Consider the following 10,675-nt stretch of genomic DNA (forward strand, 5'->3'; position numbering starts at 1 on the left):
GGCTCCCGTCGCAGATTTGGCCAAACAACAATAGCATGATACTTGTCGAAATTGAAGAGATTACAAGCAGATGAAGCGAAAGAAAGTGCGGGGGTCTCCTTGGGCCAGTGGCATTCCGCTCTGGTCTGGTCTGGTCTGTTCTTTTCTTCGTTGCTGGCCGTAAGGATACCGCTTGAAAGAGTTTGTTTACGCTGGAATGAAAAGACAAATCAATTGCAACTCTGAATGTGTTTTTCCCATCTGTTAGTGACCGGAAGGTCTCCATTTGCCTCCACAGTATGGCACGTGCACGCCGCGCTATGTGGGCCCTGAATGACGGATCAGGAAGGCGGTGAGCTTATCGGTCTCGGTGAGTGACGCTTGATTACATAACCACTGACATCGGGTTCAACCTCCCAAGTCCCCAGATTCCCATGTCATTAATATCGTATCATAGGTAAGTACGCATTATGACTTGAAGCAAAGGAATATCAAGACATTCAAAAAAAAGTTACATCGATAATTTATCCAATCTCCAGTCTATTCCTGATGATGTCATTGCTATTTATTACCATGTCTAACCTGGTGGTCAAGAGTCACCAGATGCAAGAGCATCCCTGGCTCTCTCACCAAGAAAGACAGCAATATCCATAACCGCTCATTGCGCCAGCTAGCCGACTAAATACCAATTTTGGTGGCCGCTCATGTATCTTTGAAGACCAAACAATATCCACCCCAGAGAAAAAAAAAAGAAAAGCAAAAGAAAAACATAGTAATGTAAGAGGACGCTGCTCACTGCCTTGAAAAGTCAACAAGCAACAACCCATAGTTATACACATACATCAGAAGCTCGGTAATGGTGAGTGTGGGTATCCGTAATCCTTCCCAGTTTCACCGGCATGTCCATCTGCTTCAGCAGCAACGGCGCTTCTCCTCGGGATGACGGTGCTTGCTTGTCTTGAATCGCAACCGGATCATCGAACGTCTCAATAAGAGCACAACGTCGTCTGGACCTGGGTTCGGATCGTCCCCTCCATCCGCAAGCTTTTTGGAATGAGTGTTCGCTGCCAACGGCCATAGGGTTGGAGAGCACCGCCAGCGCTTATAAGGCTCCAGGAGTCTTGGAATTTTCGGAGGATGGTTCTTATCGGCCAAGTTCGGGGTCTATGAGCCCCTAGTACCCTTCAGCACCGCCGCCGTTATGACCTGTCTGGGCGCCGTAGAGGTTGTAGCCTTGAGCATCACCGCCCTCCTGCTGACCGAGGTCATTGCTAGAAAACCCGCCCTGTCCAGGTTGGTTCTGGCCCTGAGGCGCACCGTAACCTTGACTGCTAGGTCGGTTCTGCTGGTTCTCGCTACGATTGGTCTGATTCTGCTGCTACTGGAGTTAGCCGGGTTTTCATATTCTCCCCGTACCTTCAAAATCGTAATCGCCATGCTTCGGTATCGTATCGGCCGAAACGCCACGAGGTAGGAATAAGATCCGTGGTACGAAAGGGGCCCCGCGAAAAGGGAAATCTTTTTGAATGGAGACCTACTTCTCTGTACTTGGAAAGGTAGATCTTTAGAGCCTCTGCATAGTTTTCAAATCCCAGAGACGTCATAGCGAACAAGATGTCCTCGCCGTTGACCGTCTTGCGCTTTTCTTGCTGGCATTTTTCCGAGGCTGTGATAGGTCAGATCCAACTTGTTCCTCTGACTGGATGATTGTGGATTTTGACGTACCTTCACTGGTGATAAACGAGATGAACTCGCTAACGCACTCTTGCATGCACTCCTTCGCCTCTTTGGCTATTTTTGCATTTTCGGGAAGCGCATTCTTCATAATGCGAGCGACTGGGGCAAAGTTGCGTATGTTAGCATCATAAGCATCACATCTGTCGGCCTTGGAAGAGGAGGAAGAAGCGCGCGGCGCTTCGGGCGACTTGGGTGACGAATGGTGAGACATGGAAGTGTGTAGAGAATATGCGCAGCGGCTGTTCTAGAAGTGCTCTCAAGCCCAAAGCAGCAGCAACAGCAGCAAGACAGAAGCGAAGCCAGTCGGAGACGGTCTCGGATCTGTTTCTCGTCGCCAAACCCCCGGCCATGGATGGACATGGTGCCATGCAAGCGCAAGCGGGCGTGCTGCCCTGCTCTCTCTCTGTCTGGCCACGGCTAGAACCCTCACACACACTCCCACGAGGGAGGCGGGCGCACACACGAATCATGGTCTGTGACTGTCCACAAAGACCAAGAGACACAAAGGAGGCTCAAGGGCTCGCCGGCACCGAGACAGAGGCCAGAGGCAGATAGGGACGGGTAGAGGTAGGTCGGTCAAGAAGGGCAAGAGGGGATAGGCAACGAGGTGTGTAACATACCATTGGCTATGGGCAACCACCGGTCCTGTTCCTTGACTTCGAACTCATACTGGTTGAGCCCGCTCGAGTGTGGGTCCTGAGGGTCGTTCATTTGTGGTTCCTCTCCGGGTGACGGTGCACCTTGTTCGACATCCTTTGAATTGGATTGGGGGGAGTCGGACATATTTGGCTACCTGCAGCGGCTGCTCACGTCTTTCTAAATTCCTTGGACTGCCAGCTCGCACAGACTGATTAAGGTCGGTGATGTGTCGTTGGACACGTTGCAAGGGTGTTAGGTAAGGCTTGAGGCCACTTTTTTTTTTCTTGGGCGGCTCGGCCTGCAGGCGACTGCGTCAATGTCCCCCTGTTTTTCGCGTGTCCAGGGATTCTTCAGGCTGTGACGGAGGGCCGGGGCTGGGCACGATGGGACTTGATGGGGTACCTTGGGGTGACTGGTGGCGATGAAGAGGAGGGACGGGAGAAGCCCGAGGACTGGATATGGCAGCCCGAACCCGAAGCAAAGGAACGCTCCGACCTTTGCTTGTCTCTTTCTAGCGGCACGCTCGGTACCTGTAGCGAAGAGTGAGGGGGGCTGTTCTGGGGGTTGAATGGGTGGCCCGACGAGACTGGTGACTGGACGGGGCACTGCGGGTCCTACCCAAGGGTGCAGGGTGGTGGTGTCTCTAGCGCGGGCTTGCTTGGAGACTCTCTGGGGCTCTGGAACCTTGCCGGCGTCTGCTGGATGGATCGCCTTACTGCAGGACTGGTGCGGTCGTAAACAGGATGACCAACGACCAGCAAGATTTCTGGGCGTAGGTACCGCAGGAGGTAGACCGACCCTGCCGCAAGTGTATAGGTATTCCCGTGTCCCCGAATTCGACGTTTCGTCAAGTCCGTTCTCTGCTGCTCCTGATGGCCTCCTTATGTTGTGTGTCTCTGTGTACACACGGGTCGCTGTTACACCACACGGCGATGGGCTGGTGATGGTTGGTTCTTTTGGATTTACTGTCCGGGCCAGCGCAGGGCAGAGCAACGCGTCTTGTTCTTTGGTCCCGCGGTGGGGGTATAAAGAGACAAGTAGTCTAGTGTAGAGGTGTAGATTGTATTGTGTATCGATGATGATGCCTTTCTGCCTGGTGTTCGCCCCGTGGAAAAGGTAACCTGCAAAGTCGCGTCAGAAGAGCAAATCCAGTCAACTAATGAACCATTACTTGGCCGAACGTGGGACTACGACTGTGGATTGGACTGGGATGAGTTTGGGGGACAGACAAGACGGGGCACGGGAGATGGAGACGGACGACTGGAGCGGCAGCGTGATCACTGGAACCCGAGCTGGGGAAGTGTGGAAATGTCCAGCAGAAGCTAGGACCGGGAAGGTTGGGATGGATGGATGTTGGAGTTCAACGCCCCTCCTTGGACTGCCGCGTTCCTGAGGGGCCAACAAGCAGCAACAGCAGGAGCAGCAGCAAGCACCTCACAGCAACACCTCATGGCGCTCACGCAAAAAGACGGGATGACTGTGGTGTGCCTGTGTGTTGTGGTGGTGATGTGCGCAATGATGCAGTGCGCGCATGGCAACAGCAAGGCAAAGGCAGTGTCTGGCTGCTGGTCTGGCTCCTTCACTAGACTCCATAGTCTCTAGTGTAGTATCTCATGATGTGTACGTACCGGTAGTAATATCAGGAGATGAGTGGTCTGTATGGCCCCGTTGCTTCACGCTTCGCGTAGAGTACAAGAACGGGTTTCTGCTTTTGTCCTGGTTGGGGATGTCGGACGGCGTGTGTATCCACGTCGAAGGGGGTGTTTGATTGTTGATGGGGGGCGCGTCAACAACGGTAGGGTACCTCTTGGGTTAGAGTGTCGAGATACACTTGACAGAGTGAATAATTCGGACGAAAGTGGAAGATACTGGATGCCGATTCTTCCTAGTGGATTATCCGGTTGTCTGAGTTGGCCAATATGGACGTGTGAATGTCAAGGTATGTAGTTGCAGTACGTCTGTCGTTGTCGTTTCGTTCCGTGTCTGAGATGCATGGAAACACAAAAACCAAGACAAGCCGACTCGTGGGGTTGGTTGTGGTGACAGTGTCAGCTCGTTGACACCTCTTTCCTTCTGTCTCTACCAAAACACTGCACTAACAATTTACAAAGAAGAAGGATATCGGGTGAAAGAAAGAGCATGCGGGAGAAGCGGGTCCCATCCGAATCATGCGCCGCAATCCATCCCGGATAGGCATAGTTTACGTTGTAATGTTCCAGCGATTTAGCGAACATCCCGGCTTCGCCAGCACAACGTCGGATTCGCAGAACGACAACAACACCACCCACCATCAACAACAACAACAACAACAACAACAACAACAACAACAACAACAACAACAACCACAACAACAACAACAACAACAACAACAACCACAACAACAACAACAACAACAACAACCACAACAACAACCACAATCATTCAATCTGCATGGCTGATATCGATTGACAATGGCACATAAAGCACCCAACTGATACCTATTGTTGTGACGTTTGCTTGGGCATATCTATTGCCGTTCTTGTTGCCCGGGCCATCAAACTGTCGACCTGGTACCTGAGTTTGACACCAACTTCATCATGTCAAACCACCAAACGACTGACGCTTTCGTCGATACAACTTTAATCCAGAGGTTCAAAAAGACCGTTCCACTCACCCGACCCCGACGTCCTTGATACGATCCTACACCTGCCTTCCCCACCTCGATTGATGAATATCACCAGTGCTCGTGACGACTAGTCACCCGACTGCTACTCCTCATCCTCAACGAGACGCCAATATCTGATATCCGTGGACCGACAAGAGCGGTGAAAGTGCATCGTCCGTGACCTCTTCAAAGGGTTGCATGCTTGCGACTATTAGCAGGGATAATGCACAAAGCAATAGTGAGTCCTCTGTTTTCCAACTCTTCATCAACAACAATAAGCAACAGTTGAGTATTCTGTCGACGATGATGCCGAACGTCGACGCCATTCCAGATATGATATCTTGGCGAAACAACAACCCCAGCTTCAGGGCGACGAATGCCTGAAAGGTGGGTGGAGACAGCCTCTGATTCGACAATGGCTGTGACATATCAACACCATCTTCAACGAACCCAAACAACAGGAACAAGAAGGCTGAAAGAATCCAGAAGCCCAATGGATGCCCTGAAATCCAACCACGGCTTTTGGGCCGAAAGAGAGGCTGGGGGTTCTTCAAAAGGAGATCCCAAAGGAAAGGTGTGTGTGATGACTGGCTGGGCTTTTCGCTATCACCACTCATTTGATATGCCCGCCCCTTCTTTCGTTTCCCACGATGCGGGCAACCATTCACAGCCCATTCACCATTCCATCATACACGAGGCTGGGACGACTCCAAAGAACGAGCTCAGTGGTTATCACAAAGTCAGTTCTTCACCAATGATGGATTTTAGATGAGATTTCGACAGCCTCATTGGAAGATATTCCGGAGATTATGTGAGAAAATTCCCTGTTGGCTCACAGAAAGATATCACGATCACGAGCGGGTGTGTCCTCCTTGGAAAAGCACCCCTCACTCACTCGCAAAGTCCAGAAAAGGTTGGGGTTGGCCAACAGCAGCCCCTTCGAAACCCGAGTTTCATGATCTGCTGCTGTACGACTGGACCGGACATCCACGAGCATTCAAGCTAACTGGCTTACTTACATACATATTAAGCCATAAAGCGGAGAAAATGACGCCGTCGTCTTTCCGCCCGCCGACGGCAAGTCCGTCATCTCAGAAGAAGCCTTCTGCGCAGTAGCTCATCGCCGGTCGTTTTGCTCGCTTCGCTTCCTTTCACTTTGCTTGCACGCGGGTTCCAGTCCAATCGAAGCCCAACCAGCCAACCCCATGTGCTGGACTGCTGGCTGGGCTTTGGGGGAAGGATGTTTTTTCGGCCTCCCGGTTGGGCACTGAGACGCGCCCCCTTTGCCGCTAGGCTGCAGTGAGCCTCCTTGGGAGTACATACCATGTCCATGCCAGGATGGGTGGGCTTGGGACAACTCATCAACCACACCACGACCATCATCATTATGCCCAGGGCCTGAAGCACCATCCAAAAAAGCACAAATATGCCGTGACAACTGTCAACCGATCGTTTATGCCTTGCGTGCAAATTTGAAGGAGGATGACGCCCTGAAAGCTTCTTTTGGTTATTCCATTTCTGGTAAAAATCTACACATCACCTATATCAGTTCTGCTGAGATCCCGGCCACCCCTTGACGACCATAAACATCGACATACAGCCATGATATGATTCTAAACACTGTTTGATTTCGCCTGCGCTGAAACAGAAACAAAAAAAAACACCTAATACGACGTCATCGTTCTTGATCATCATCGCCTTCAGATGCCGAACCTTGCAAGCAATCCCTTGATGAACACGTCAACAGCCGACCATCCTTGGTGACATGGCATCCATCGTTTATCCACTTAGTTAAACCTGCTCACTTTGCTTCATTCGGGCTGAATGCTGCTCCTCTTCACTATGACGAATCCGTTCGTAAAATGGTGGCGGGGGTATTGTATCCGTACCTACACTATACATTGTCGGAATCTTTCTCTCTATCTTCCCCCAACATGCCCTAACTATCGTTTCGTCTCCTTGCTCATGACTGAACAACTTGGACGTTGTTCTTCTTCTGTATAGTTTCGAAAACCAGTCAGTCAGCTGACCATTCCTCACGCTCGAAAGTCAGGGGGATAAACCCCCAAGGAAAACAAGAACATAGTAACATACCTTCCACTTATCCAGCTCCTCCTGCTTACTCTGGTACTGCTTGACCAGGTCGTTCAGAACCTTCTTCAAGCCCTCGGCATTGGTCTTCAAAGCGGGGACCACGTCCTCCACCGTCCTCTCCACCAGCACGCCATTGATCATGCGGAAGCACTTGCGGTCTGCCGGGAGGGGATCCAAGGTTTCGAGGACGAGTCTATTTTCGGTCTTGTCAGTTATCAATTTCAGGTTTCAGAAAGATCGGAATTCAAGATCAGATCTTTCAAGGTGAGGTAACAAGGTACGGATCGGATGAGGAGGAGTCGTAGATGATGGAATAGGATGGGGAAGGAAAGGGGCGGTGTGACCAAGCATAAGAAAGAAACAGGAAAGGGATACAGATACGAAATGGATGTGTTGGAAGAGAAAGAAAGGTACAGAAGAAATCAGAAATATCACCACCATCATGATCCTGTGGCAGGAAAGCGGTGTGATACCCTATATGACATCCCACAACGAGAAGGATCAAGGAACGATGAGTGAGGAGTTCACACCATCACCATCACCACACCACCGTCACCCTCATCAGCCCGCCCCCCGCAGCCCGCGGTTAAAGAAGAATAAAAGACAAAATCCAGAGACTCCAGATTAAGATGCTTACTTATGCTCCTCAGCCTCCTGCTCAACATCGCCAATCTTCTGGGCAATTTGTTGCAGAGTGTTCTTGTAAGTGGTGTACTGAAGTTGAAGGTCTGCTCATCAGTTTCGTTAGCTAGCTGTTTATCGACAAGGATGGATGCCCCTCATCTTCGTCAGATGCCCTTCAGGGACCAACAAAAAAAAAGACTGACGCACCTTGCTGCTTCTTCGCAGCTGCTTGTTGTTGAGTCATGATTATTGTCTGTCTGATCTGGTCACTTCCCCTGTTGAATGTCGAGTGTAGGATGTTCAGTGAGAGATTCTTCTTGTCGTCGGGCTGTCGTCAAATCGAAATGGATAGGAGACGTCGTCAGCAGTGGTAGATTCGACGGACAGCACAAAATGTTAGTGCTCAGGAGGTGTTCGAGGTGTTGAAAACCGTTGGGGGGGGCAATCACAGGGAGCTTTGGGCCCAAGTGACTTCCACTTCCACGCAATTGGTTGGTCAAAGCTTTAGCTTCGGCCAGGCCTTGCCGCCGCGCCGCTTTTTTGGATCTTGCCCGTCTGATCTTCCCGTCTTCCGTCTTGTCGCGAATCGCAAACTGCCCGATTCCCCAGATCTTCTTTTTTGGTTTTGCGACGACGTCAACTGCCCTGGTCACTGTAGCTGTTCCTTTGCGACAGCTCTTAGAACTCCGACGGTCAAGATGCATCCTCACTTGCATACCAAGGACAATGCCGGTACGTTTTGTTCTTCTTCCGGTCGCCTAACACTCGTCCGGGACCTCCAAATGCCCTTGCGGCCCTCCTGGACATAATTCCACCACCAACCCTTTGCCTCCCAGCCGGCCTACCGACCTTAACCTCTAATGTTTACTCTACCGAACAGCCTGCCACGACGTCATGATCGCCTTCGAAGAATGCCACGCCCGTGGCTTCCTCTGGAAGTCCATGGGCATGTGCAACGACCTCAAGGAGCAGCTGTCGTCGTGCCTGCGCGCCGAGAGATTCAAGAACCAAAAGGACAACCAGAGCAAGGTGACGGACAAGAAGGCCATCATCAGGCAGAAGTGGAAGGAGATTGATGAGAACTCTTGAACGTCGTCACAATAAACAACATTCGGCATTTTACGCGACCCGACGTACCCGGCAATCCTACCCACCGAGAACGTGAACGTAACCGAGCTACCTTCTCAACCCTGACCGAAGTGTTGCGGAACCTTGCCGGAACGACGAACCGGATATATATGGAGGAAGGAAGAGGAGGATCGTACAGAAACGGAGAGGAGGCGCAGTACCGGCAGGGCATCACACACGGACTCCTGGAAGACGTCAAGACGATCGAAGAGCAACGGAAGTCGAATACACATAACACATACTCTGAACTACTACGCCCGACTACGGAAGTCACAGGCCGTCAAGGTTCAAACAATTATACCCCATCACTGCATCACATCAACATCAAAAGAGCATCGGGAGGCGCACAACTGGACATTGGCTGGTTCTTTTTGTAATATTTTTTGGCTTATACCGCATAGCGCGTACACTACACAAATACCAACTCCCCTCTTATTCTTCTTCCCTCCTCTTCTCTATCCGGACCCTCTAAGGCATCGTTTAGAGAGTCTGGCGGAAAGCATCACCAAAGGTATACAGCCCAAAAGCGGCAATGGCACTGAGCATCATGGGCACAGGCTTGCGGAGCTTGATGGCGCGGGGAAGGGAAGCGCCGCCGAGGACGACGGAGGCCAGGAGGCCGAGCTCGACGCCGTGGGGCTGGTTCTGCTGGATGCGGTAGCCGCCGAGGCCGTCTGTTTGGTGGAGGCGTCAGCAGCAATTCTAGCTTAGAAGCTGGATGGTAGGATGGAGGTTTCTAAAGGGATGGCAGAAGTAGGGGGTTGTAGAGATAGGGAGGTTGTAGAGATGCGTGTGTAGATCGGGGAGTTCGGTCGATCTGGGCCATTGGGTTCGTGTTTGGTAGGTAGGTAGGTAGAACGGATGCGGTCGTGGAGGTAGGGATCGTAGAGGTTGCGATCGTAAAGGTAGGTATCGACACTCGGAATGATGTGACGTACAAAGAAGACCGACAGCGCAACCGGCAATGATGGAAGGCTTGGATTTGGTGCGAGCATAGCCGGCGATACCACCGGTGACCGTCAAGGCGGAGAGGACGTAGGCGGGAACTTCGAGACCCTATTTGAGTTGCGATTGCGATGCGATTGTTAGCAGGATAGCTTCAACAAGTATTTGTAAACCTCGGCCTCTTTCCCTCTGGCGGCCAGTGTTCCCTAGCGCAATTGAACAGAGTTGTTTCCCCGATCGAAGCTCTGTCAATCCCTTGCCCTCCAACATCTTCCATCTGAACGTACCATTGTGATAGTATCTTTCGTCTGAACTTTGTTGTTGTAGAAACTTAAGCTTCAAAAGATCATCCAAGTTCGGAAACTTACCAAGCAGCTGCACTAGCGAGCCCGAATGTCCGCGTCCCGGCCGCGATCTTGGGCGGACTCCGCTCCCATGCATCGAGGTCGGGTCGGCAGGCAAGCTCAACACGATCGTGATTGTTGATTGCTGATCGGAAGCTCGGACCACTTTGTCACCAGAAAAGCTCCGAAGCAACGAAGGTTCGGGAAGAGCCGAGGATGACGTTATTTACCCTAACCCTTTGCACGTGTAGACAGTAGTGTAGAATAAGCATGAGGATGAAGAAGGATACCCTAACCCTGGGCTGGATGGGCATCAGTCAGTTGGTGTAGGGGGCCAGAGCAGAACAGCGTGGACTTTACTTTTCTGGTAGGCACATGAAGAACCTAATTTGTATGTGAAAGGGAGTTTAGACATGAGTGAAAGTCACAGCGGACTTAAAATGGTCAGTTACTGTCAAGATGGTACTGTTTTCACCTAGTGTCTCTTCTTCCTTGCAGCCGACGGCACGGCCAGATGACCAGCCAGGACTTGAACGTTGGT

General features: G+C 51.4%; 5 protein-coding genes across 5 annotated transcripts; 2 read left to right on the forward strand and 3 right to left on the reverse strand.

Annotated features, from left to right (window-relative positions):
- Nucleotides 1-516: 516 nt before the first annotated feature.
- Nucleotides 517-2,499, reverse strand: SMAC4_04862 (uncharacterized protein; the record flags this gene model as incomplete). Its single annotated transcript, XM_024655738.2, has 4 exons — nt 517-1,357; nt 1,518-1,645; nt 1,705-1,815; nt 2,337-2,499. The coding sequence occupies 4 exons, from the start codon at nt 2,497-2,499 to the stop codon at nt 1,154-1,156; spliced, it is 606 nt and encodes a 201-aa protein (XP_024511034.1). The 3' UTR covers nt 517-1,153.
- A 2,024-nt stretch (nt 2,500-4,523) lies between these two features.
- Nucleotides 4,524-4,793, forward strand: SMAC4_04863 (uncharacterized protein; the record flags this gene model as incomplete). Its single annotated transcript, XM_003347508.1, has 1 exon — nt 4,524-4,793. One exon carries the CDS (start codon nt 4,524-4,526, stop codon nt 4,791-4,793), a length of 270 nt encoding a protein of 89 aa, XP_003347556.1.
- Nucleotides 4,794-6,165: 1,372 nt separating this feature from the next.
- On the reverse strand, nt 6,166-8,233 carry SMAC4_04864 (uncharacterized protein). Its single transcript, XM_003347509.2, has 4 exons — nt 7,925-8,233; nt 7,731-7,821; nt 7,094-7,286; nt 6,166-6,995 (listed from the first exon to the last, which is right to left on the reverse strand). The coding sequence occupies exons 1-4, from the start codon at nt 7,959-7,961 to the stop codon at nt 6,963-6,965; spliced, it is 354 nt and encodes a 117-aa protein (XP_003347557.1). The 5' UTR covers nt 7,962-8,233; the 3' UTR covers nt 6,166-6,962.
- Nucleotides 8,234-8,415: 182 nt separating this feature from the next.
- SMAC4_13158 (uncharacterized protein) lies at nt 8,416-8,806 on the forward strand (the record flags this gene model as incomplete). Its single annotated transcript, XM_003347510.1, has 2 exons — nt 8,416-8,449; nt 8,598-8,806. The coding sequence occupies 2 exons, from the start codon at nt 8,416-8,418 to the stop codon at nt 8,804-8,806; spliced, it is 243 nt and encodes an 80-aa protein (XP_003347558.1).
- Nucleotides 8,807-9,229: 423 nt separating this feature from the next.
- On the reverse strand, nt 9,230-10,231 carry SMAC4_13159 (uncharacterized protein; the record flags this gene model as incomplete). The annotated part of the gene is made up of 3 exons (XM_066091282.1): nt 9,230-9,519; nt 9,784-9,901; nt 10,078-10,231. 3 exons carry the CDS (start codon nt 10,229-10,231, stop codon nt 9,348-9,350), a joined length of 444 nt encoding a protein of 147 aa, XP_065945922.1. The 3' UTR covers nt 9,230-9,347.
- Between the last annotated feature and the right edge of the window lie 444 nt (nt 10,232-10,675).

The sequence above is a fragment of the Sordaria macrospora genome, chromosome 1 (assembly GCF_033870435.1).
Source record: "Sordaria macrospora chromosome 1, complete sequence".
NCBI classification, from domain to species: Eukaryota; Fungi; Ascomycota; class Sordariomycetes; order Sordariales; family Sordariaceae; genus Sordaria; species Sordaria macrospora.

Coding starts and splice junctions, on each gene's coding strand:
- SMAC4_04864 (XM_003347509.2), bottom strand. CDS start 7,961: ATGACTCAACAACAAGCAGCTGCGAAGAAGCAGCAAG. Junction 7,287..7,730: donor CAGGAGGCTGAGGAGCATAA/GTAAGCATCTTA, acceptor GACCGAAAATAG/ACTCGTCCTCGAAACCTTGG. Junction 6,996..7,093: donor AGGAGCTGGATAAGTGGAAG/GTATGTTACTAT, acceptor GAAACTATACAG/AAGAAGAACAACGTCCAAGT.